This window comes from Lipomyces tetrasporus (genome assembly GCF_029532465.1).
Source record: "Lipomyces tetrasporus strain NRRL Y-64009 chromosome Unknown POJ06scaffold_5, whole genome shotgun sequence".
Classification (NCBI taxonomy): Eukaryota; Fungi; Ascomycota; class Lipomycetes; order Lipomycetales; family Lipomycetaceae; genus Lipomyces; species Lipomyces tetrasporus.
Genome location: NW_026611600.1, coordinates 1,568,684 through 1,592,494, shown reverse-complemented (window position 1 = coordinate 1,592,494; position 23,811 = coordinate 1,568,684). Strand labels below are relative to the sequence as shown.

Here is a 23,811-nt window from a genome sequence, read left to right as displayed (position 1 = left end):
TTCAGCGCAAAACGATACCCCGCTTAATGGTCAAGATCATGAGACCTGCTTTTGGACTTAGCAACTAGAGTTAGTTATTACGAAATTAACATTTACGAGTTCAGTTTAAGAAGAGCACTTCCGAACGGATAAGATACTATTATGCGGTAAATAACAGTAAATCTGCAATACCAGGCTGCAGTTCAGGAGGCCCTGAAGAACGAAACGAGAGGATGTTGCCTAGTCGCCATGTTAACCAGTTGCACTTGATCCACTGCGGCATCCTGCATACTTCAGAGCAAACTAAGCCTGCTGGCATACTGAAAATTGATGAAGGCATTATGTAGATAGGTCGATCTAACGCAATTCTAACTATAGACAACAGTAGCACTACGACCCGACGAGAGATCCTGAAGCCTGACTGGAACCTCTAAGGTCCCAATTATGTAGGCTTGGCGGACGCAGGCACCTCGATGACATTGTGAATGCCCTTGCCTCCAAAATACATGCACACTTCCTATCGGTATCGATAGGATTATCATACACGCGATGCATATTAGCTAGAAGTTTAGCTGCAGTTCTATTATAAGACCAATTAATGAATCACTTTCCCACGCAAAACCGCGAGAACACGACTCCCAAAACGTCTTCCACACCAGTAGTTTCTCCTGTGATCTTCCCAATGGCCTCCGCAGCATAGCGGATCTCCTCCGATGCAAACACGACATCGTCATCTTTCGCATGCTCCAGAAACCTCTGTAAACTTGGAACGACTTCATTTCTGATGATTTCCTGTACGCGCAACGAGGCACTAATCGGTGCACCCGAGCCCAAGTCGGCCAATCCCTCAAAAGAATCCGCCAAGTATTGGGTAAGCTTTTCAATACCGTCACCTTCCGTACACGATATTGGAAATATTCGTTCTTCAGAGATATTAAACTCTTCTTTGATCTGAGTAATCAGAAGCGGTATTTCGTTCTCGGGATCCCGCAGCATGTCTATCTTATTCAGCGCGACAATTATAGTCTTCTCCTTAGTCGGTACAGGATCCATGACATCGCTATGTAAAATATCATCATCTCCGATTTCCTGCAAGGTCAGAATCTCGTCCTTGACAACCTTATGCCACTGAGAATCCTCCGTGACAGCAGGAATTACCGCAACAACGACGTCAGCTTCAGCCGATGCTTGCTTCGCACGAATGATCCCTTGGGCCTCAACATCGCCAGCTGCACTAGCCGCCCGTAGGCCGGCAGTGTCTGTCAGCACGACCTTGTAGCCACCTAGTTCCAAGCCGATTTCTACGACGTCACGCGTAGTGCCGGGAGTGGTACTCACGATCGCTGCGTCTCGTCTTGCCAGTAAATTTAGCAGAGAAGACTTACCCGCGTTAGGCGGACCTAGCAGCGCTAACTTCACCCCGGAAAGTAAAATCTCAGATCGATCGATCTGGTGTGAATGTCTTTGTATAGCTGACAGCAACTTTGTCGTATTCGCTATCGAATCATGGAAGAGAGATCCAGACGTGTCGAAATATCCTTCCTCAGAGAAATCAATGATCGCCGCCATCAACGCTGAGATTTCGAGAAGTTCGGTTTGCCACGAATTGTACAGTCGTCGCATATATCCCTGTTCAGAAGTTAAGTCAACGCGTATTATACATATGCAGCATAAATAAAAGAGAATAAAATCGACGTACACCAGCGGCACTAACAGCAGCTACTCGCTGCGTTTCCGTCTCGGCATCGACGATCCCAGCGACGCCTTCCACTTCCGTAAGATCCATTCTAAAATTGGCGTACGCACGTCTCGTAAACTCGCCGGGGTCAGCATACCGCACGGGCGCGGCCCTCCCTATTCGGCAGTCGCTGGCCAGTGCGACGTCGTCACGTTCGCGACCGTAGGCAACGATTGCATTCATAACTGCGTTGATCACAGCGCGGCCACCATGTAAATGAAGCTCGACAAGGTCTTCGCCGGTGTACGATTTTGGTGCCGGGAAGAAGAGTGTTATGGCGTCATCTAGGATCTCTGTGACTGGAGCTGATGTGGAAACGGTAGGCGCGTACAGACGACGAAGTGTAGCGGTCCGCGGCGGCGACGGTTTTGTAGATCGAGTCAGTCGTTGTAGGATCTAGGTACTATAAGTACATATATCGTTCACAGTCAGTCTTTCATATAGAATACGGAATACCTTCTGACTTCTAGGACCAGAGAGACGAATAACGCCAATGGCGGCCCGACCTGGAGCTGTGGAAAGCGCATATATGGTCGATGTTAAAGTAGACGACCATCGCCGAAAAATAGTTCCGGAAATAAATATGACCCGTCTGACCATCACTGTCGTTTGTCGCTCCAGCAGATCATTGTTGTAGTATTTGTATGAGCAGTGATCAAATCATTAATGCGGCTTCTAAAATACTGGGATGACCCCTGAAAACTCAACGCCGAGGAGGCCTACATTGATCGCGCCACAAGATTCCTTAAAACCATTCGAGATATCGGCACTGAATACTGTCACCCACTACGCAGTGGTTGTTACTACACAACGTCGATGCCTCATTTATATTTATCGATTTGTCGATTGTCTCTTAAACGGCAGAGCTACTCTTGCACAATACTAACCCGGCACTTCGTTACGACCCGGTATCGACTTAAAAATTCCGACGACAATGCAAAGCCAAATTCCGAATCCTCCGAGCTAGAAATAACCGACAACACAATTATCCCACGAAGTCCCTACAAACGTCTCACATTCGAGCCACCGCGTTTGCCCAACCGTCCCTATTCCGACATCAAAACAATCTCAACAAATGGTCCTGATGCGCCATTCAAATCGCGTGGCCGACTGAAACGGCACTTAGCCCTCTTCCTCGGTCTCGGAACCTCGATATGGCTAATGTGGGTTGTGAAGACGATTTTTTTTACGGAGAAAGTCGATCCGGCAGATGCTGCATCGGCGCCAGCGCTGGATTCGCAGTCGTTCAGCACGTTTGTGCTTACCCACCGGCAGGAAGTCGGGCGGGATTGTGTTATTTTGGAGCTTTCGCCGCCGTGGGAGAAAGTGCGGCATTTGCAGGAGCGGCGGACAAAGTATAAAGTCGAAGAGGACCCGCGGGATCCCATCGGCGCCGGGGATCCGGGGATTGCAGGGTACTGGGACGCCAGCAGGGTATGGTCTGTTGAGATTAAACAGCCTGATTTGCAGATTTCACGAAAGTACACTCCGTTGCCTATGTATTACGTCCTTGGGCTCAAGCCGGTTGCCGAGGAGGTCGCGACAGATGTGGAGAGCGAGAAAGAAATCAAGAAAATGCAATTAGAGCGGACGGCATTGCTAAGGATGGTCGGCGAAAACGAGTCTGATGAAGCTAAGCTCGTAGTTCTCGTGAAGAAGTACGATGATGGCGAAGTATCGCGGTGGCTATATTCCAGACCTGTCGGTTCGCGGATTCAATTGCGAGGACCGCATAAGGAGACCGAATTGCCGACGTCGGTACATCCTCGTTCGATAACAAATCTCAAGCGCCGGTACCAAGAACACAAAGCAGAGGATACACCAACACTACGTAGACCTATGCTCGACAACCCATCCAAAATGCCTCCGGAACTGCACCCGGGTACAAGGGATATCGTGTTCTTTGCCGGTGGTACTGGCATCGCGCCTGCCTTGCAGCTATTGCTATCCAAGAATCCGATTCCAGGTAAGATGATCTTGCACTATTCTGTTCAAGATAAGAAAGATATCGTGCTGGCTCGGTTTTTGTATTTCCTCGAGAAAACCGGGCGCGCAGAAGTGCATTACCACATTGACAGTGAGGGAACAGCCCTCAAAGCGAAAGATATCCCGAATCCATGGACGGAGAAGAACGAGGCAATGTCGCGCAAATTCAAGAACACTGAAACCGAGACCTGGGATGTACAGCAGTATAAGTCCGCGGTTGAGCTGCATGATGCCCAAGTTAAGAAATATAGAGGCAAGCTGTCGTCCAAACCCGTATACACGATGGTGTGCGGACCTGAAGCGTATGTTGAATATGTTGCAGGAAAGCGGCCTGACGTTACAACCGTGTCCGCGAAAATGGGATTAAGCCACCCTGTTACCGATGAAAGTGATCAGGGTAAAGTCGGCGGATTATTGGCCAAGAAAGGATGGGACGAAACGAACGTCTTCAAGCTGTAATACAGCCGCATTTGGCATTAAATATTGGCAAATAGAGTAACGAGAATGGATAGCAATCTGCAAACCATGTAACAAAAAGCACGTATTAAATGATGTCATTTCACCCTAACGCAAACAGAAAACTGCATATTAAACGTCAACTGTACACATTTAAGCATAAACCAATTCAGTCCGACCGATAATAAACTCCTCATCGAAGCAAATCAAAGCAAAGCAATCATGACAATCCGAACAAATGACAAAAAGGTGACGGAAATCATATAACGATCATGATTCATACTCCTCCATTGGAATCGTGTCATTCACGACTATGATATCTTTGGATAGCAATTCTCGAAGCACATCACTAATAATAACTTTTCCAGCCTCAGGCTTGAGCGGCAGCGTCTTGTCAGGTAAGCCAATACCCATATGCCCGTTCATACTCGGATGATTCGTGCGAGGGGTAGTCGGAAATGAAGATGAATTGGATGGCTCCTTGTTTTTTCTATCAATCGCGTCTACAGTCCTCTGAAACCGATAAAACAGGACTTCGGCCCGCGTGAGTGTTTCTTCTAGGTCGATAGTCTTGGAAAGCTCGTTCATATACTTTAGTACCTCATCGAAATGCTCGAGATGCTCCATGATGACGTCTTTGTGCTTGTCGAGAATGGCGAGCGCGACGAAAAGGACAAATTGACTGCTAAGGTAGTCTGTCCACAAAACCTCCCAGAGTCGAAGATCGTCATCCCACTTGAACTCGCGCTTGAACCAAACTAGTAGCATCCGGAACACAAAAAAGAAATTTGTCGAATCTGCCTTTTCCAAATGCGTGTAGAGTTGGGGCTCCATAAGCTGCACGAGATTGTCTAGGGCCAGCAGCTGCCTATGCATGCCTGACTGATCACGCAAAAAATTCCGCTGCATGCGGTTCATAAAGCCTACGAAAGCCCAGAAGGCCACGGCATCATCCTGAACTACCGCGTATATAGGTGACAACAGATCGCTCATCCCCTGCACATATCCCAGAGACTTATTGTACTCGTTATATGTGATCAGCATATCTTTCAACTGCTCCAAGTGCACATTTGTGCCAATGTTCGCAAATGGTGAATCTGGATCAGGGTGTGGCGTATCTTCGCCGGCAAATAGTGGAATATTCCGGTCTGTCCGATGCACGTCCTTCTCAATCCGATTTCGCTGGTCTTTCCAAACAGTATCTATTTGCTGCCTCTCAACATCGTCCCACCATTGCCGTTTTAGTCTGAAATATTCGTCGCGCTTTGCCGCCATTATGGATTGTCGCTCTATTTGTGAGCTGTCCCACGGATAGACACCTAGTAGAAAGAGCCAAGCTTCACTTCGAACGTCACGCGATAGGCCCTAACCGAGTTAGCATCTGATCTCGTAATATACGATTTGATCGACTCACCCCATGGAAGACGCGCTCCTTGACTTCACTGACGGTAACACGTAATCTACCAGACGCATCAAAGAACGCCTTCCATTCCTCCCTAGAAACCTCATTCCTCCGCTCAATCCTATCGTCGACAGATAATATGTCTCCTGCCATAGAACCTATATGGTCGCCCACGACGTCTGTCCACACTATCTTTGTTTTGTTCCGCTCAGCTTCCTCTGAGATAGACATAGCCCACTTGGCAAGATACACACGCGCACTGTCAAAATCGTCACCGAGTTGTCGGACTTCGGGGACATTCAGCATGGCCCGCACAGCCGGCGGTGAATTGCCGATAACATCATTGGCCGCTCTCCGCGAGAAACGAGTGACTCTGGCTAACCGCTCTAGGACATTCCATCGCGCGTCTTTGATAATCTTCGAGAGGGACTCATCGTTGACTTTTTCGACCCGAGCGTCCGGCGGGGTAAACGAGAGAAGGTCGTCTGGATCGGGGTTGATGAGATATAATCGCTGCTCGAACGTGGATTTCTCAACAATCGTGTACTTGCGCAGGTACTTCATGAACTGGTCGCCGCCCCAGAAGAGGTCGCCGTCCTGAGCGAAAGGTGTGAAAGTCTTGTTTCGCATTTTTTGCTGCAGTATTGTGCTCTGGCTCTCAGCATCGTGGAAGAAGAGTGCCGGGATAACGTCTTCTGAACGGGTGTGGATGATGACAGATCCCCACCACCAGCCGAGGGAAGGCGGCCGGAGCATGATGGAGTAGATGCGGTGGAGAGGGACCGCGAAGGCGTAAGAGGATATCGAGGCAAATGTCGGTATTGGCACGAGGACTTCGCGTGTGGCGAGGCCGTCGTCCATATTGAGATCGACCTTGGAGTATGCGGAGATCTCGCCAGGCCGCATCTGTGACTCTGGTATCCACGCAAGCAGGATGTCCTTATCTGCGCCACCGGGCGGACGCACGAGCGCTATGAAGCCGGGGATGTTGTCTTTTGCGGACGATGTCGGGTGAACATAGACCTTCGATTTGGCAAATAGCAGTGTGCCGCGAGTCGACGTCGACGGCATACTTGAGGACGAAGCGGGAGCTGGCGATGCTGAACCGGATTGTGGAGGACAGGAACTAGGATTATAATACGCGGACGACATTCGTACGCAGATGCTTGCGCGGCGGCGACACAACACGCGTCACGTCAAATTAAGACCCGAATTTGACTGTAAGGAACTTATGAGTTGATGTACTGCCCGAGGTGGCGATGTCCTTTCGTGAGGGCAGACCAAATTTATTCTCTATGTTGGTGTCGATTGTACAGAATACTTACGCATTCATGTCTGACAGTCTTCTATCTGCTGCACCAAACTAGGAGGGAACGCACCGCCTCAGCGATTGCGTGGCGGTCCCATTACGGGTTCGAGATTTCGTCATCGTGTGGCTATCAACGCATAGATACCCATTTAACCAGAGTTACTGTTCAATTTAATTCGCTCAATACTCATTCTAATCCAAATCTAAGCATAATAGACGAGGTTTAACGGCCAAGTACAAAAACGCAGCTCTACATGGCACGCTCTGTCTGGTGACTCCCACTCCAAGAGTTAATAGGGGATCTCCGTATTTTCCCAATGACGAACAACATGAGGCAACTTCATTATGGTGCCTGTAATTTCTTCTCCGCACTGAAGGTTTTGACTGTTCCTTGCCAGCACAGCGACCCAGAATCTAGGCATTTAATTGTTCAACCAAAAAAACTACAACTAAATGATTAGGTATGCCCAATTTAAAACAGATCACCAGGAACGCCATAGCATATACAACTGATCGCACCACGCATACGATATATACATTCAATATCCTCTATGTTTCTGCTGTCGTTCATAGTATTGCGGCTGTTGCATATGCTGATTTCTCATCGACACTTCTGGACTTGTAATAGTCGACATCGACGCCGACATCCCTCCCCCACTGACCCCGCTCGTAGACGAAATAGAGCTTTGTATACTAACACTGCTGGCTGGACTGGCTGGTCTCCGTCGGAGTTTCTCACGCACTCGTGACTCGCCACTACTCCGCCGCGAGTCGACAGTGTCGAAACTGCTCCTTAGAGTGGGATTGTTTAACGATGATGACGGAGTTGACGAGTGTACGCTAGGGGAATATGCTCCCGGCATAGTATAATCAGGCATATTCCGGGACGGTTGGGGATGAAGATGTTGATGGTGTTGATGGGACCGCTGGTATACATCTTGCAAGGAAGGTTTCGAGATTGATCGCGGTGGTGGATTTGCCAGTCTCGCGTTTTCACGCACTTGATATCCTTCTTGAGAGGCATGACTTGCAACTGGTGAAGCCTTCACCGTTGTCGGATGATGAAGTCCAAGTGGGCCGTTCCGTCTGCCTGAACTCGGAGCCTTCACAGGCAGAGGCTCTCCTGTGCCGCCCAGAAATATCGGCACGTTGCCATATGTCTGCTGATAGTACTTCACAAGTACCTTGTGCACCTGCGTCTCTTCCTCTGTGTCTCCGTCTGTATCCCCGAAAAGCGGGACCGCCTGTTGTCCATACTTCTTGATCGTGCTCCAGAAGCCTGTTCCACTCTGAGAATTTGTTGATGTCATTCCAGTTGTTTTGTGCGGCTATTAAGGTACCCTAATAGTTACGACCAATAAAATTGAAGCGGATTTGAGTACAACGATCCTGGGGCTCCAATCTGGCTGCGAACTTGCGCGCAGCCATTTAAGAATGCTTGTTGCCTGTGCATGTGCATGCGTCCCACTCACGTGACAAATGTGACCAATATGGGATGTTGTGAGACAGCCGTGGTTTTGGGACATCGCGCCGAACCGAAAACCGCGATGGATATCGTGAATCCTGGCAATGCTATTTCTGTGGAAGTTGGATGTTCAGCATGGCAGCAATTACATACGCGTAAGGGGTGACGGGGTGTATTATCAAAACCAATCATGCTCCGCGATTCGCTCTACGATATCCCCGTATATCCCTGCCCTTCTGCTGTTTTATTCGCCAATTCTTAGGAATTACTATTCGCTATGAGAAGATAGACATATGAAGCCTTCAAGCTTACGGCATCAATAAATTGTCAATAAATAGCAAGTGCGCTTCAGCAAGTAAACCACGACAATTAGCGCTATCCCATAATGTACTATACGTTCAGGTGGACGATTTTCTGAAAAGCCGACTAATTTCACTCTGGGAAGTGGGAATGACAAAATTAAGTGCAGGACGGTATTTCGCAGGAAGGATACTTCGTTATGTCAATGGATCATCAGACGGAAGCATTATTGGGTGTACTAGGGCAAATGACACAATGACGCGGCTCCTCCACCATTTAGTTTTGAATTGTACTATCAACCGTTTGAGTTACACAATGATGTATCACCTCTGCGGCTGCCTATAGGACAAATGCTGTTCCACGGTGTAAGTATAGTTACTTATGTCAAACTATTTATAACAGATCCATTTTGCTTCACTTCTCGAATGAATGATGGTGAGCAGGGTAACAGTTACCCGAGTGATCGCTTGAGTGGCCTCTAGATCGGGGTTCTCTGTGTGTTCTCTGATCTCAAGATTATGTTCAGTACATGCTAAGACTGCCGTGCTGTGAGCATGTTCTCTTGACTCGGGTATGCAGCGCAGGCCGATACCGACTTTGGGCTTGCGGAGCAGCCACCGGAACGCACCCGCACCGAATTAAGATCAAGCCAGCCGACAAACGTGGGTGTCATGGACTGATGGCACTGACGGTTTAAATCCGCCATGCGCTTGTCGATCGTTAACTCGCAGCGATGGGCCTCGTGGTCAGGGATGTTAAGGTTTGGTGATCGACGCGGCCGCGGCCCCGAAGAAAGTGCCTCGACTACCGTTGGGATCGAGCCACCTGGCATCGTCATTATGCCTCGTCTGGACATGTCTATCCTTTTGCAGGCACACCAGCATAGGCCGACTTCCAGATCGTCTATGCCGCCGATCGCTTGCTACGTCACTTTGTTGCCCCGTCTCCTCAGTCGATAAGCTGAGACATATAAGACTGGTTCCGAGTATGCGCGTCGATATGTTGCCAACAGTCAACCAGTCGATATGGCTACCACCAGTGCCACCAGACCTACCAGCATTACGGCGCGAGAAAATGACATTGAGCGCAAAATCCGACTCTACGGCATAGTCCAAGGTAATGTTTCGTGCATCCCGTGATGTGACAAGACAGATAACTGACTCTCAGCAGCCTTCAAGCTTGGGAAGATGCCCACGAACAACCAGATCGATGTCGCGCTCAATTCGTTCCTCGCAACCGATTTCATGAACGCGGATTCGTCATTGGGCCGAAAGCTCTCTGGAGAAGGTCGCACCTTGCTTAAGGATTTCGCGAAGGTCGTCGAGAATGCAAAGGTGCTCGTGCTCACCAAGAATTACGACAACCTCTTCCAAGAGTTCGTTTGGCATTCATCCAAGTTAAGCACTGGCGAGGTTGAGGCTGAACTTACAACCACAAGTACTGGTGATAATGCCGAGAAGGATACCGCTACATTGTACGACCGCGATATTGTTAAAGGATTGAAAGATCTTGGAACTTTGATAATCACCAACGGCCAGTTCCGAAAATTGTGTAGGTTCATTATTCAACTTCTATGACCGATATTGGCATAGACATAGATTCTAACAAGACTCAGTGAACGACAGTGTCACTCTTTTTCGCGATATGGCCGCCGATGTGGGCTCCAGTGCCGCACAGAAGGTTCGACCAAGCGAGGATCAACTGGCCCACATCGACGAGCCTGCTGCTGAGGACACCTGGGCAGAGGCTCCCGATTATTCCAAGCTCAGGCGGGCACACGAAGTTCTCAAGAAGGAGGACGTTGATCGCGACCAGGTAGGCCAAGCCCGTGAAGAGATTAGTAAGGCGGCCGAAGCCAAGAACCAGCGTGTTCGTCGTGCGAAGAAATATCTGAGCGAGAAGATCCCCAAGGATCGTCGCGATCAGATTATGTTCCGCCTCAAGAAAATGGTTGTCGAGATCCAGGGTCATCCTGACTATCAAACCGCGATTGACTGCCTTCTCGATCTCGCCGAGACTTACAAGGGACATATAGGAACTACTGCCGATAAGTCTCGGAGTCAGGTCAAAAAGTTAAACGAGAACGATCATCTCCAACTTGCGCAGTCCAATTTAAAGGCTAGTCTCCTGTGTCGTCTAGGAAGTACATACTAATTAGAGTAGATCTTGATCGAACGATTTGCCAACAACACATCGCTAGATGATCTTTTCGGCATTTTTGATGATCTGTACGTTGATGCCGATAATGACCCAGTCCTCAAGGGATGGTTCCGGGACTTGGACTCCTACATTCGAAAGGTTCTCAAGCAAAAGGGTTATATCGTCAGCGACATCGCGAATCAAGACTTCAACCGGATCTACGATCGTGGAAATGAGATTTTTTCCGAGCGTTACCGCGACTATGGCGACCAGTTCAAGTCTGAGTTCGGTTACCTCATCGAGCAGTTCAAGGCGGACCCTCTCAATAAGCGATTCGGCGATTCCGTGAACAGTTTCTTCACTGATCTTAGAACTGATCAGAATGGCGAGGTTGCATTCAATAAGCATCTCTCGAAGGACATCACGGAGGTTATTCTACCGGAGCTATCCGAGACGACGCGATTTGTACCTCTACCTCGCATCGAATACACGAATCCGGAGATCGACGTCGTTGTTGAGAACTTGGTCATCGAATCAGGTGATTTTTTCCCAAACCTCATTGATATCCAGAACCACTCGTTCATGCGGTGGGGCCGCAAGGCGTTCTCGAAAGGGGGCCACGCCTCCTTCGTGGTCAAAGTATCTGGCATCCAGTGCAATCTTAATGACGTCAGCTATTATGTCCACAAGAAGAAGGGCTTCCCTTCGATCAGGGACACGGGTATTGCGGATTTTCTCCTTGGCTATGAGGGCTTAAGCTTTAGGATGAAGCTTTCCACACCCGCTTCAAAGGAACGCAATGCGTTCTTCAACGTTGATGACGTAAAGGTCAAGATCAAGCGTTTGGACGTCAAGCTGAAGAAGTCGAATCATAAGTACGGCTTCGTTCGTCATAGCATAAATGTTGCTAACAATCTCTAGGCTTCTTTTCAGTATATTCCGTCCTTTGCTCATAGCCGTTGCCAAGCCAGCGCTCAAGGTTGTTCTCCAAAAGCAAATCCGCGAGGCCTTCGACCAGCTCGATGAGACCTCGTACAAGATCCACCAGGACAAGAAGCGCATCGCAGCCGATATCAGTAACAATCCCGATGTCGAGAAGAAGCCATCCTCTATCGAAATGTACCTCCATGCGACCAGATCCGAGCTGCTTCGTCAGAAGGAGAAGAAGGTACGTGAGAAGGAGATTAAAGGCACCAAAGCCGAAGGCAAGTTCAACGTGGCGATGACTCAGGACGATACGATTCTGAAGGACATTGTTCTTCCTTCTGGGTTTACTAGCACCAAGGCCACCATGTACAAGAAGATGGCGGCTGAGGGCGATAGATGGATGTCTGAGGTGTTCAATATCGGCACCGCTGCACCATCGAAAAATATTTCTGCCCCTCCTGATATATCTCGCCGAACTAGAGAGGAAGCCGCACAGGACGTCGATGTTGTTAACCCTCCCAATGACGCAGCCGTCCGATCTACCGATCGTGGGAAACCTTTCTCGGCATCTGACTCGAATGCAACCAGATCGTCTGGGTCTGAGGGTGCTGCTGCCGGCGTTGGAACCGGTGCCGCGGCTGGTGCTACTACTGCTAGCATGCTTCGCTCTAGCGGACAGTCTCGCCACGACAGGGGGCACGAAGTTGGTATGTCTATGGCTAACGAAAGCGGCGGCTCTGGCTACGACAGTGGATTGGATGCTTGCGGGACCTCAGGTCGGCCAAAGCCCACTTCTACCGGTATCGCCTCGGATTATAACGACTACGCGGGGACTGGATCTACCAGGGCCGTCCCCGACGCCTCGAACACGACGGAGCCCGGTTTTACGACGGGACTGCCCGGAGCTTTCGAGGGCCAGCCTTCGAGCCACGTGACAAGTTGAAGTGCTAACTGAATTGGTAAAATTATCGTGAAATGTTTTGGTGTTGATGGCTCGCACTGCGAATGCTCACTTCCTCTGTATTTTTTGTTGTAGGTGGTTTTGTTCTGAGTTGGTCACATGCAAATATCTATATAATTGGTAAGAAATTTTATAAGATCATTGCCGACTGTCGGAAGTTGTATGCATACAAGGTGGAGGTCCACGAAGCATCAGAACCTCGCTATAACGATCCTCGATCCCCGATATTTTGTCGTAATTCTGAAAATTGGCGAAAAATCAGTTCGCTATAACGATTGCCTTCCTAAACAAGTTTAGTACCTCGGTATTACGATCAAAAATTGATGACCACGGCTTTTTGACTGTATGCCGATCTAGGCCAACCCAAACCACAAAAACCGTAAGCCTCGTCTGCCGCAGAGGTCGGTTTGGGCCATCCACTATATCCCAATATTAATCGAAATCAGGCATGCACAAAATCTAGAGTACATCCTCTGCGATCCGAGGCTAAGGTCAAATCCAAGCAATACTGGCTCAGATTGGTAACGACAGTGCTGGAGAATATGTCGGAGCAGCCCGCTCTCGACGAGCTGCAATGGCGCGCTCCAGAATGGATACAGATGTTTGGTCTCCGGACAGACAATGGTGTGCAAGTCCAAATACAGTACTACTACGGCATCCGAGATCGCTAACAACTCGTACAGTTCTGGAATACTTTGCACAATCACCATTCTATGATCGGTCAAGCAATAACCAAGTTTTGAAAATGCAATCTCAATTCAACGCACCAGTCCTCCAGCCCAAGGAAGTCACACAAGCACTCTCGACCATGCGTGGTATCGAATTCGCGATCGCGATGGCGCTGCCGGCGTCTGCACTGTGGATCATTCGCAAGCAAAACAGAATTTCTCCGAGCGAGGCCGAAACGCTAGCTACATATTTCGTGATTAATGAGAATATCTACATGGCGCCGTCGGTATATTCTATTATTTCGTCGCGGATGTTAGCCGGAGTACGCGGGTTGCGGGAGGCACTTGTTTTGGCGGCAGATAGGTTGCCAAAGTTTGCGCCCACTTTGGGGTACACTTACCATCCGACTGCCCAGGAGGACGAAGAGACCGCGAAGGAGCGTATGCAGGAGCAGATGATGGCACGAGCGTTGGCAAATGCGAGGCAGTTTGAGTTTGAGCAGTCGTATCTGAATATGCCAAAGAGGGAACCACAGTCACAACAGACACAGGTTCAGGGATTGCAGAAAGCGGCAGTTCAGCCCGAATCGCAGGTTGGAGAGAAACATGGCCCTAGTGTGGCTGCTACTGCCGCGATAAAACGACGAAGGAAGAAAGAAAAGTAGCCTACATCGATCTTGAAATTGTACGATAGCGATGTTTGATATGTTACAATATACTATGCAATATTTACAGTAGCATCAAGCGGATTGCTTGTCTAGTTTAGCAACGAGGCTAGCCTTCCATCGCTCATACGCTTCTCTCTCTTTAAGATGCTTTAGAGACTGGCGATGGCGCCTGCTTCGCAAGTGTATCGTCCATCGTTCTTCACCAACGCAGACGACCTTTCCACCCTCATCCTTGCAGATATCGCATTCGTAATGCTTCCAGGCTTCTGGCCTGGCGCTGTTATCTGATTCCTGGCCTGGTTGTACTACGTCTTCCAAACCAGCAGGTACTAGCCGTGCCAAATCAATTTCTTGCCCACTCAAGAATTGCGACGCGATCTCAGCAGCTGGCTGCTCAACCTTCTCGTCCCACCTTGATAGATCTGAAGCATCTAGCAGCACAGTCGTTATGTCATTGCCGGCTCCGGCTGCTGCAGTCAGCCATTTGCGTTTGATCCACCGAATTTGTGTGGTAGCATACTTCACTGTCGCGCGTTTCATGTCCTGTAATCCCTTCTCACGATCCTCGTCCTTCCCGCTCTCAAGATACGGTAGAAATTCTTTGAATCCAATAACTTGCCAAATACCTCGGTCCAATTCCGGTTCAGGATCAAGACTGCGATACAACTCGCTCATTTCCTTGACTTCCTGCAACAAGTTTCCTTTATTCACCATATCGTCAACCCGAGCGTGCAGCCTCGGGTTCAATGCGTCGAGCCCACTCCACACCCAAAAGACAAGCGTCCGGTACCGCGCAAGTCCGGTCTTCTGTGTCTGAGAGCGCTGTTTCTGCTCGGCGTATATATCACTCGTTTTCCGCCCGGTGGTCCAGAAAATCTCCAGAGCCCTCCTCAATTTTCTGCGATCCCGAGGATGAAACTTAGACGCAATAAGTGGATCAACCTCCTTCAACTTGGCAAACAACTCATCTGTATCACATTCGTCCAGAAACTGCACTTGCCCTTCCGTCAAATCCTTCGACTCTGAAGAACTCGCGACAGTCATATTTTGTATTAAAAACGACTGGATATAATAGTGCGTCCCACCGACCAAAATAGGGAATTTTCCTCTTGCGTGGATGTCATCCACGACCTCCGCGGCCTCATGTTCGAACTGTGGAAGACCGTACTCATAAGACCTGTCAGTTATATGGCCAAGTAAATGGTGCGGAATTCCGTGTCGCTCGGGGACGGGGTGCTTGTTTGTTATAGTGTCGAGACCATGGTACATTTGCATTGAATCTCCGTTTATTATTTCACCATTGAGTTGTCGTGCAAGAGCGACACTTAGCTTGGCGGTTAGTTAGCATCTCGAGTCAGACGAGACGACGTGAGCGTACCTTTGATTTACCCACACCGGTTGTTCCTATTATGGCAATGAGATTCGGCTTTGGGAGACGCATTGTCGGTGACGAAATAAGGGACGGAGTACTGGCCATGTCCTGCCTGGATCGTTAGTTATTCGTGACATCTGCTGGATGTTTGCTGGTGGTCAAAATTTAAAATTTACAGATGCTACGCCAATGTTGGGAGATTCGCAATTCGTGGGGCGCGGGCAATGTGAATGTAACTCCCAGAAAGATTGACTTCCTTGTTTCTGCAAGTTCAAAATGTCAAAATCCCGGCCTGCACGACCGCCCACTGCAGGAAACACTGTGATGTTCGTCCTCTTAAATGTCGACTGCGGTCTCATGTTGCCTATACGCTAACAAATTGATATAGAGTATCAAGGGCAAGACTGTTTGATTCAGAAGCCGAAGAATCCACTACCGAAGTAGAACCGGACGCAAACCCAGCAGATGGCCTGCCGTACTCTACTCTCAACCTTGAATTTGCAGAGAAAGCACCAGAACGTCAACCCACTGGTGGTATTGACGTTGACATCTATGGCGGTACGTTTTCGAAGTAACGTTTACAAAGAGGTATCTATTTATCGCCGTGTTTAGACGAATTTGAATTCAGTTTATTTTCCACGGAGGCAAAGGTCGTCAAGATCGAAGACGCACCAATAGAGGCACCAGATTCCGCACAAGCAGAACCTGTCGCGCCGTTAGTGGTCACGAATAAACGACCCGATTCATATTACTTCGTGAATGACAGGTACGTATCCCCGGTTCAAGCAATTGCTCTGATGCGAAAAAAAAGTGATTAATTTACTGGCATCTACAGTGACGACGCACGCATCCAGCGAATACAGTCGTGCGCCATAAGTGGCGACGACATCATCGCACAAGCAACAATGCCATGGGTAAACTCCTAGTCATGTTTGGATTTGGAACTAAGCTAATATGGTGGATAGCCAGGCATGCAACGGCCATGGCGCGTTATGCATATCCCAGCACCGTCAGCAGCCACGAAGCGCAAGAAACCAAGCAAGAAAAGACGGATGATCCTCAAACAGCGGGCAGAGCGGCGAATCGCAGCAGCGGCTGGTGCGACACCATTCAAGAAAAACGATACGCGGAACTGGATATTCTACAACTTTAAAATGGCACCACAACCGAACTTGAAGAAGCATCGAGGCACAATGAAGGAGAAGCGGGCGAAACCGTATAAATTGGCGCTGTAATGCAATAATGTACGATAAGGAGAATGCCGTGTAAATTATGTCACGTAGTAACTCGATATATTGTATATCTTCCCAGATAGAACCAGACGACTGTACTTTTGAGTGTGGCCACAATGACTCGCCGATGACCAACTACACATCGAAAATCCGACCACCTTGACGAGCTCCGACTCGGAACTAAGACGCTTGCATGACCCATTCTCCTTGTCGCGTGCGTGGTCCGGAATCTCCATTGCTGAATCTGCGAGTGCCCAGCATTTAATCTAACCATCGTGAGAGCCAGTGACGAGTCGTGCAGGTGAATGCAACGTACAAACTAAGTCGTCATGCAAGTTTTCGAGAACCTCGACATCGCCCGACTCAGCATGAAACCGTTTGAAAGGACGATTGGACCAAGAAGACGCGACGATCGCTCCATTGAAACCCACCGCGACACCACCATGCGTATGCTGCTAAAATTAGGCACGCATTTCCCTGACATCACGACTCACACTCGTACGGACCGATCTACGGATCCGGACACAATCATATTAGCTTGAATCTGTATCCTACTAATCATTGTGATAGGTCGAAACTAGCCATATTGAACGCCGAAATCTTGTTGGTTTGTTTGCAGGATTTTTTGCGGTTTTGATTTGCTGAGTAGTGACCTCTATGAGCGCATTTGATTTGAAATATATTAACGTTGGCCGGGATTTCGCGGGATCTGTTCCCGGTGGTATCGTTGATGTGGTGCTCGACTCAAACAAAGAACCCTACACCAAAATGCATGTTGTTGGGCCGTAAGTAGCAGATAGAACATGCACTTCGCAGTTGCGGAAACAACGCACTCGCTCCTGACTCGGTCGTCGATCAGCTTACTTGCCAACCTTCAAATAATTGAGCTTTCCTTGAGGATGCGGACTGCATATTGCCATTGTCGGCAGTTGCGGCACCTTAACGTCCCTCTAATGTATTCACTGTTCCTGCAAAAGGGGTGGAAAAACAGAATTCTGGACTTGCCGCGCCCACACTTCAGCAAGAAAGTCTTCCGGGTATATCGACCGTTAGACTTAAAGCGATATCGGGCAAAGCCAAACTCTATTACTACAGCATGAACGATTAATGTCACAAATGCGAAATTAACTTGCATATATGCAGGAGGTTAAACTCAAACGCTGGCCCGTGAAAATCAGCAAGACAAAACTTTATCAAGTGGACATGAATGAGAATGAGGCAGTGCTGATTGGCGCTGATAAGGCGTGATCGACAATGAAGATTTGGCGTATTAACCGAGCGGACAACGCAGGGCTTTCAGTGCCAAAGCACCACAAAAGATGGCAGTGCAAACATAGGCTATGCGCCGATAGGTTATAAAGCGAAGAATGTAACGGGATTTCAGGATAAGGTATTGTTTAGTGTAGGACACTGGATCTGCGGCGTCGCCAAGTATCTTGGAACCTGAAGACATCACCATGTAAGGAAAGACGTGCAGAATTCATTCTAATTGGGAAGTTCTACTCAGGAGTTTACGGGGCTGTGCAGCAAACTCTTGCCTGGAGGATACAGATCATTTTATTGCAGACTGTCTCAAATGCAGCTAGCTACGGTAGCAGCAAGCCGGCGCTCTTGGCTATGGCGTTAGTTTGACTTGTCGGGGGTGCGCCGTGGGACGGCGACACAAACGATTATCGCGAACTGGACTGATTCCAATCGCCATTTCATTCGTCACGAGAGCCCAAGACTTAAAAATGTATGGGACATGTACGTGATAGGCCAGAGCTGTGATAACGGTTTGTCGTGACGAGATAATTGACCGAGGCTGTGCAATATTATTGCCCAACTAGGCAGACGCCATTATACAAACAAAAGCGAGGGTTGGTGTCGTGAACACTAATCAAGTAATAATGTTTAACTCATTCGACAAAGAATCGTGCTATCACTGTTCAGATGAATTTGATATTATTATCGGCTGGTGATTGGAGTGATGAGATCCAAGCAAAATCTCCTTGGGTTTGGCCGGGCGTGGGCACGGCGATGTCGGCAAGTATAAGGCATAAATGCAATCCATAAATTCCATTTATGCAGGGACCATTTGCACTGCCCCAATCTGCCAAGCCGAATGCGGTAAGGATGCTGCACACGGGACCGCACACACTTCGTCCAGCAAAATGTCTTGTCTATTTGTCTTCCAGAAATCACATCAATAGTGCTGGACAAGATGATGTGGTATTCCAGCAGATAATTGCGAATGGGCGGCTGTTGAAGCTAGAGACGAACGCACAAGCCCGCGTGAGACCGGCGACAGGGGTATTTAAGCTCGAATGTCGTGAAAACATCACCTAGTGTGTTTATGGCTGCTGCGAAGTGACGTGGTGGAGATGAATGAACCCACCTACAGCCACGCGCAGGCAGTCCGGATTGCGCCGAGAAACGCAACATGTAGTCTGTCGTAGTTAATGGTGTGGACTATAGGCGCGGCAGACACGGTCGCGGATGGGCCCGATAGAGTAATGCGTGTGAGCGGGCGCCAAATTATTTTGTTTATTACTGGTCCATCGCCTCACCTCGTGTCTCCACAACCGACACTCAGCAAGGCAATTTCCTCCTCTGCCGTCAACTGCCATCAGAAACCCGTCTTTACACGGTCAGTTACGGCGTACTTTCGTCTCCGTGTCTAGTGTGAGTTTACTGCCCGTCACGGCACACGTCCCTTAGCCCAAGGTCGTGTGTGACCGAGGCTTCTGCTGCGCCTACTTTGCCCAACTCCGCCTCGGAGGCGCCGGTTTCGGAACGTCCAGCTGTCTTCGCCTGGAGCCTGGCAGATTGGATTTGTTCAGTTGTGTACGGCCATTGCCGGGACACGTATTCTTCTCATCCTGCTGGCCTCGCCGGTCGACTGTCATTTGTTTAGTTATTATTGCCATCCAGACTGGTGTTTTTCGAGACACTGACTGGTGTTTTTCGAGACACATAATAAGCCATGTCCCGGACCACACCTCCTACCATACGGATAGACACTTCTGTGCGTTCTGCCATTTGGTGCTTGCAATAGTTCTCGCCACTAACTTCGTCAGGTCTCCGTCCAACCTTCTCCCCTCGCCACGCCGAAACTCGAGCCTATGGCGCAAGATTGTCTGTCTCCAGAAGACGGGCGGAAATCGTCAGCGTCCGACCTCTCGTCGCAGCCAACCATTTCGCCTGTAGAGGCTCTCAAGCAGGCTCTTCAAGAGGAAAAACAGGGTCTGCTTGACAACACGCCTTTTGGAGTTTCGCCAAAGCAGCTTGGCTTGATAAACCATGAGGCCCAGTCACTCTATGTCATGCAAGAGCTCGGTGGCATCGATGGTATCGCTCAGAAGTTAAATACCGACCTGCAGTCTGGTTTATCTGTCGATGAGGACTTTGGGCCCCGCGAAGCAGTTTACGACAAGAATGTATTGCCAGACAAGAATTCTACCCCTCTCTGGAAATTGATGTTGATTGCTCTGTCCGACAAGATGTTGATTTTGCTGTCCGTTGCTGCTGTCATCACCTTTGCCCTGGGAATGTACGAGACTTTTGGCACGCCAGTAACGTACGACAAGCAGGGCAATCCAGAACCAAAAGTTGATTGGTACGATCTCTGATGTATATACCGGACTTCTTATGCTTACCGACACTTTATAGGATAGAAGGTGTTGCAATTCTGGTCGCCGTAGTCGTTGTCGTCTCAGTCGGCGCCCTCAACGATTGGCAAAAAGAACTCCAGTTCGCCAAACTGAATAAACGCAAGGACGATCGTGAAGTGAAGGTCATTCGATCCGGCAAGACATTCAATATCTCTGTCTTCAACGTTCTCGTCGGCGAAGTCATGTTAATCGAGCCTGGCGACATGGTTCCTGTCGATGGTCTCTTCATTCAAGGGCACGGTGTCCGATGCGACGAGTCGGCTGCGACCGGAGAAAGTAACGCGCTCAAGAAAGTCCCCGGCCGAGATGCGATGACCGCTATCGAAAAGCTCGGCTCGTCTGCGACTGGCAAAGAGCTTGAGAAGATTGACCCAATTGTTCTATCTGGGTCTAAGGTCCTCGAAGGATTTGGCACCTTTCTCGTCACCGCTGTCGGTCCCAATTCCGCCCACGGCAAGACTATGATGGACCTTCGAAGTGACGAAGGAAATGAAGTCACACCTTTGCAATCCAAGCTTAATGCCATCGCTGAGGAGATTGCAAAGTGGGGTGGCGGAACTTCCGTCTTGCTCTTCTTCGTTCTCTTGTTCCGATTTCTAGGGGAGCTGCCCGACAACCACCGGACGTCGACTGAGAAGGGCGAGCAGTTCATGCAGTACCTTATTACCGCTGTTACTCTTATCGCCGTCGCAGTCCCCGAAGGTCTTCCCCTAGCCGTCACGCTGGCACTCGCTTTTGCTACCAAGCGAATGCTGAAAGACAACAACCTTGTGCGCGTTCTCAAGTCTTGCGAGACCATGGGAAATGCCACTACTATTTGCTCCGACAAGACTGGAACTCTTACTCAGAATAAGATGACCGTCGTCGAAGGCACCGTCGGAATCGACACTCAGTTCTCAGCAAACGCAGACGGTAGCAACACCAGTAGCAACGAGGAGTCAATTTACACCGAGAAGTCAGCACCCGAGATCATCCCAATCAACAGCGTGGGCCCACGCTTGTCACCCGGGGTCAAGGAACTCCTACTCCATAGCATTTACGTCAACACTACTGCTTTCGAAGACCCGTCCTCCGCCGAAGTCTTTGTTGGTTCGAAAACCGAGACCGCGTTGCTCAACTTCGCGCGTAATCATCTTGGCATGGGACCACTTGAGTCTGAGCGGTCGAACGTGAACATGCCGCAATTGTTTCCCTTTGATTCCGGCAAGAAATGCATGGGTGTCGTTATCAGTTTGCCGGATGGGGCTGGCGGCCTGAAGTATCGATTATTCGTCAAAGGCGCTAGTGAGATTGTTTTAGCTCAGGCGCGCACGTCCGTTGTTGCGAGTGATGACGCCGTTGTTGATGAGAAGAATCCGGTTATTGTGGACGAGACGGGTGTGGCGTTTGAGGAACTCACATCCCAACGGAGAGAATATATTGAGGCACTCATCAATTCGTACGCCGGAAAGTCGCTCCGTACCATCGGCATGGTCTATCGCGACTTTCCCGCATGGCCACCACAGGGAATTGAGGTCAATGAAGAAGACTCTGCACAGGTTAAGGAGTTTGCGGACGTTTTTATGGACATGCGATGGATTGGTCTAGTTGGTATCATGGATCCTCTTCGCGATGGCGTGACCGAAGCCGTCAAGGACTGTCAGCGCGCTGGTGTCGTCGTTCGGATGGTTACTGGCGACAACATCGTGACAGCAAAAGCCATCGCCACAGACTGCGGAATCTACAACGGCGGTGTTGTTATGACTGGTCCTGAATTCAGAGCAATGGATCCAAAGGAACGTGACGCAATGATTCCGAAACTGCAAGTACTTGCGAGGTCCAGTCCACAGGATAAGCGATTGCTTGTGCAAAGGCTGAAGCGCATGGGCGAAACGGTCGCTGTAACTGGTGACGGTACGAACGATGCCCCCGCGCTCACCATGGCTGATGTCGGATTCTCTATGGGGATTGCCGGTACCGAGGTCGCCAAGGAGGCATCTGATATCATTCTCATGGACGATAATTTCTCCAGCATTGTCAAGGCTTTGTTGTGGGGCCGGGCGGTTAATGATGCGGTTAAGAAGTTCTTGCAGGTACATGGCCAAGGCTTGCTATACTTCCGTGTTTCGTTATACTAACTTTAGTAGTTCCAAGTCACGGTCAACATCACTGCGGTTATCCTCACGTTCGTGTCAGCCGTCCAGTCATCGGAAGGTCAATCGGTCATGACCGCTGTTCAGCTTCTCTGGGTTAACCTGATCATGGACACATTCGCTGCTCTCGCCCTAGCCACCGATCCGCCTACACGCTCGCTCCTCGATCGGGCGCCGTCAAAGAAGTCGGAAGGCTTGATCACGGTTACAATGTGGAAAATGATGATCGGACAGGCCGTGTTCCAGCTCGCGGCGACGTTTACCCTGCACTTTGCCGGTCCAAAGATCTGGGGATACACAGAGGAGGACCTTCGGGGCCTCCAGCAACTGGACTCGCTTGTTTTCAATGCGTTTGTGTGGATGCAGTTCTTCAACATGTTTGTCAATCGCCGTCTCGACAACAAGATAAACATTTTCGAAGGCATCTCGCGGAATTATTTCTTCATGATGATCGCATGCATCATGTGCGGCGGACAGATCCTCATCATGTTTGTTGGTGGCAACGCGTTTTCAATCGTCAGAATCGACGGCGTCGAGTGGGCTGTTTCTATCATCGTTGGATTCATATCGATACCGATGGGCTTGTTCCTACGATTATGTGTACCTGACAGTGTAGCCTATGCGATTTACAAGCCCTTTGGCGTGGTCTTCCGGTATGTCTGGGGCAAGCTCGTGGCTGTCATCCTCTTCCTCTGGCCATTCAAGCGGAAATCAAAGGTTATTGTCGAAGACGAGGAAGCCGGCGTATACGAGGAAGATGCCGCGATACGGTCACCGGGTGGAACTATTATTGGCTACAAGTCGCCCGTATTCGAATGGAACCCGGCGATCGAACAAGTGCGACAGGAACTCATGTTCCTCAAACGCGTTCGCGGTGGTCGTATCAATGAACTCAATTTTAAGCCAAAGAAGATGTACAAGCAATGGAAAGAAACTCGAAGCGCCTCTAATTCGCCCGTGCCTTCGACATTATCGGTCCCGAAAGCCGCGCGAAGCCGAAACAGTTCCATCGGTGCTCTGGCAATGGTTCCGTCCATCGTCGGTGGCGCCGTTGCGGGATGGTCGCCTGTCGAGCGATCGGACGAGTCGAATGTTTTGAACGCTGGTTCCAGTGTGAATATGAACGGTGCGGGCGACGACGGATTTTTGTCGCCTACTAGTGCACAGCAGAGCCGTAATCCTTTGGCAGACAAAAAGTGAATCTGACATTGATTGATTTGTTTGGAAGCTTTGTTATTTGGTTTTGGCAATCTGTTTGTTATTGTGCCACATGGTTGTATTTATTGGTGTTTTTTGTTACTGCGTTGTTGTGACATATAGTAGTATAATAGTAATACATAGAGTGCATAAGTTGAAAGATTTGCTGATTCTTTCTGTAATAATTGAGGGCTAACAAACAGGGAACCTACGTGCGGCATTGCAAA

The 23,811-nt window shown here is 49.3% G+C and overlaps 9 protein-coding genes across 9 annotated transcripts; 5 read left to right on the top strand and 4 right to left on the bottom strand.

Annotated features, from left to right (window-relative positions):
- Positions 1–450: 450 nt before the first annotated feature.
- Positions 451–2,425, bottom strand: POJ06DRAFT_111393 (GTP-binding protein TrmE N-terminus-domain-containing protein). Its single transcript, XM_056184077.1, has 3 exons — positions 2,174–2,425; positions 1,679–2,113; positions 451–1,608 (listed from the first exon to the last, which is right to left on the bottom strand). Exons 1-3 carry the CDS (start codon positions 2,315–2,317, stop codon positions 583–585), a joined length of 1,605 nt encoding a protein of 534 aa, XP_056044222.1. The 5' UTR covers positions 2,318–2,425; the 3' UTR covers positions 451–582.
- Positions 2,426–2,533: 108 nt separating this feature from the next.
- On the top strand, positions 2,534–4,162 carry POJ06DRAFT_268350 (uncharacterized protein; the record flags this gene model as incomplete). The annotated part of the gene is made up of 1 exon (XM_056189304.1): positions 2,534–4,162. One exon carries the CDS (start codon positions 2,534–2,536, stop codon positions 4,160–4,162), a length of 1,629 nt encoding a protein of 542 aa, XP_056044221.1.
- Positions 4,163–4,429: 267 nt separating this feature from the next.
- Positions 4,430–6,632, bottom strand: POJ06DRAFT_196280 (rab-GTPase-TBC domain-containing protein; the record flags this gene model as incomplete). Its single annotated transcript, XM_056185018.1, has 2 exons — positions 4,430–5,524; positions 5,574–6,632. The coding sequence occupies 2 exons, from the start codon at positions 6,630–6,632 to the stop codon at positions 4,430–4,432; spliced, it is 2,154 nt and encodes a 717-aa protein (XP_056044220.1).
- Positions 6,633–6,933: 301 nt separating this feature from the next.
- POJ06DRAFT_253645 (uncharacterized protein) lies at positions 6,934–8,294 on the bottom strand. Its single transcript, XM_056187666.1, has one exon. The coding sequence runs from the start codon at positions 8,178–8,180 to the stop codon at positions 7,410–7,412; it is 771 nt and encodes a 256-aa protein (XP_056044219.1). The 5' UTR covers positions 8,181–8,294; the 3' UTR covers positions 6,934–7,409.
- Positions 8,295–9,496: 1,202 nt separating this feature from the next.
- POJ06DRAFT_111354 (uncharacterized protein) lies at positions 9,497–12,782 on the top strand. Its single transcript, XM_056184076.1, has 5 exons — positions 9,497–9,751; positions 9,806–10,186; positions 10,251–10,753; positions 10,799–11,649; positions 11,696–12,782. Exons 1-5 carry the CDS (start codon positions 9,661–9,663, stop codon positions 12,642–12,644), a joined length of 2,775 nt encoding a protein of 924 aa, XP_056044218.1. The 5' UTR covers positions 9,497–9,660; the 3' UTR covers positions 12,645–12,782.
- Positions 12,783–13,078: 296 nt separating this feature from the next.
- POJ06DRAFT_253638 (MED6 mediator sub complex component-domain-containing protein) lies at positions 13,079–14,066 on the top strand. The gene is made up of 2 exons (XM_056187664.1): positions 13,079–13,286; positions 13,346–14,066. The coding sequence occupies exons 1-2, from the start codon at positions 13,205–13,207 to the stop codon at positions 13,993–13,995; spliced, it is 732 nt and encodes a 243-aa protein (XP_056044217.1). The 5' UTR covers positions 13,079–13,204; the 3' UTR covers positions 13,996–14,066.
- On the bottom strand, positions 14,033–15,674 carry POJ06DRAFT_111314 (IPP transferase-domain-containing protein). The gene is made up of 2 exons (XM_056184075.1): positions 15,377–15,674; positions 14,033–15,327 (listed from the first exon to the last, which is right to left on the bottom strand). The coding sequence occupies exons 1-2, from the start codon at positions 15,473–15,475 to the stop codon at positions 14,071–14,073; spliced, it is 1,356 nt and encodes a 451-aa protein (XP_056044216.1). The 5' UTR covers positions 15,476–15,674; the 3' UTR covers positions 14,033–14,070.
- POJ06DRAFT_268344 (uncharacterized protein) lies at positions 15,647–16,605 on the top strand (the record flags this gene model as incomplete). The annotated part of the gene is made up of 5 exons (XM_056189303.1): positions 15,647–15,696; positions 15,759–15,928; positions 15,983–16,136; positions 16,206–16,284; positions 16,336–16,605. The coding sequence occupies 5 exons, from the start codon at positions 15,647–15,649 to the stop codon at positions 16,603–16,605; spliced, it is 723 nt and encodes a 240-aa protein (XP_056044215.1).
- Positions 16,606–19,416: 2,811 nt separating this feature from the next.
- Positions 19,417–23,616, top strand: POJ06DRAFT_111247 (uncharacterized protein). The gene is made up of 4 exons (XM_056184073.1): positions 19,417–19,609; positions 19,662–20,200; positions 20,254–22,327; positions 22,382–23,616. Exons 1-4 carry the CDS (start codon positions 19,568–19,570, stop codon positions 23,585–23,587), a joined length of 3,861 nt encoding a protein of 1,286 aa, XP_056044214.1. The 5' UTR covers positions 19,417–19,567; the 3' UTR covers positions 23,588–23,616.
- Positions 23,617–23,811: the final 195 nt, after the last annotated feature.

Bases quoted from the DNA above. Each gene is read 5' to 3' on its own strand.
- POJ06DRAFT_253645 (XM_056187666.1), bottom strand. From the start codon at position 8,180: ATGACATCAACAAATTCTCAGAGTGGAACAGGCTTCTGGAGCACGATC.
- POJ06DRAFT_111354 (XM_056184076.1), top strand. From the start codon at position 9,661: ATGGCTACCACCAGTGCCACCAGACCTACCAGCATTACGGCGCGAGAA. The intron at 10,187-10,250 runs GTAGGTTCATTA...AACAAGACTCAG, and splicing joins CGGCCAGTTCCGAAAATTGT to TGAACGACAGTGTCACTCTT. The intron at 11,650-11,695 runs GTACGGCTTCGT...AACAATCTCTAG, and splicing joins CTGAAGAAGTCGAATCATAA to GCTTCTTTTCAGTATATTCC.
- POJ06DRAFT_111247 (XM_056184073.1), top strand. From the start codon at position 19,568: ATGTCCCGGACCACACCTCCTACCATACGGATAGACACTTCT. The intron at 19,610-19,661 runs GTGCGTTCTGCC...TAACTTCGTCAG, and splicing joins CCATACGGATAGACACTTCT to GTCTCCGTCCAACCTTCTCC. The intron at 22,328-22,381 runs GTACATGGCCAA...TAACTTTAGTAG, and splicing joins CGGTTAAGAAGTTCTTGCAG to TTCCAAGTCACGGTCAACAT.
- POJ06DRAFT_111314 (XM_056184075.1), bottom strand. From the start codon at position 15,475: ATGGCCAGTACTCCGTCCCTTATTTCGTCACCGACAATGCGTCTCCCA. The intron at 15,328-15,376 runs GTACGCTCACGT...CTAACCGCCAAG, and splicing joins CCGGTGTGGGTAAATCAAAG to CTAAGTGTCGCTCTTGCACG.
- POJ06DRAFT_253638 (XM_056187664.1), top strand. From the start codon at position 13,205: ATGTCGGAGCAGCCCGCTCTCGACGAGCTGCAATGGCGCGCTCCAGAA. The intron at 13,287-13,345 runs GTGTGCAAGTCC...CAACTCGTACAG, and splicing joins TGGTCTCCGGACAGACAATG to TTCTGGAATACTTTGCACAA.
- POJ06DRAFT_111393 (XM_056184077.1), bottom strand. From the start codon at position 2,317: ATGGTCAGACGGGTCATATTTATTTCCGGAACTATTTTTCGGCGATGG. The intron at 2,114-2,173 runs GTATTCCGTATT...TATAGTACCTAG, and splicing joins CTGGTCCTAGAAGTCAGAAG to ATCCTACAACGACTGACTCG. The intron at 1,609-1,678 runs GTACGTCGATTT...ACTTCTGAACAG, and splicing joins CTGCTGTTAGTGCCGCTGGT to GGATATATGCGACGACTGTA.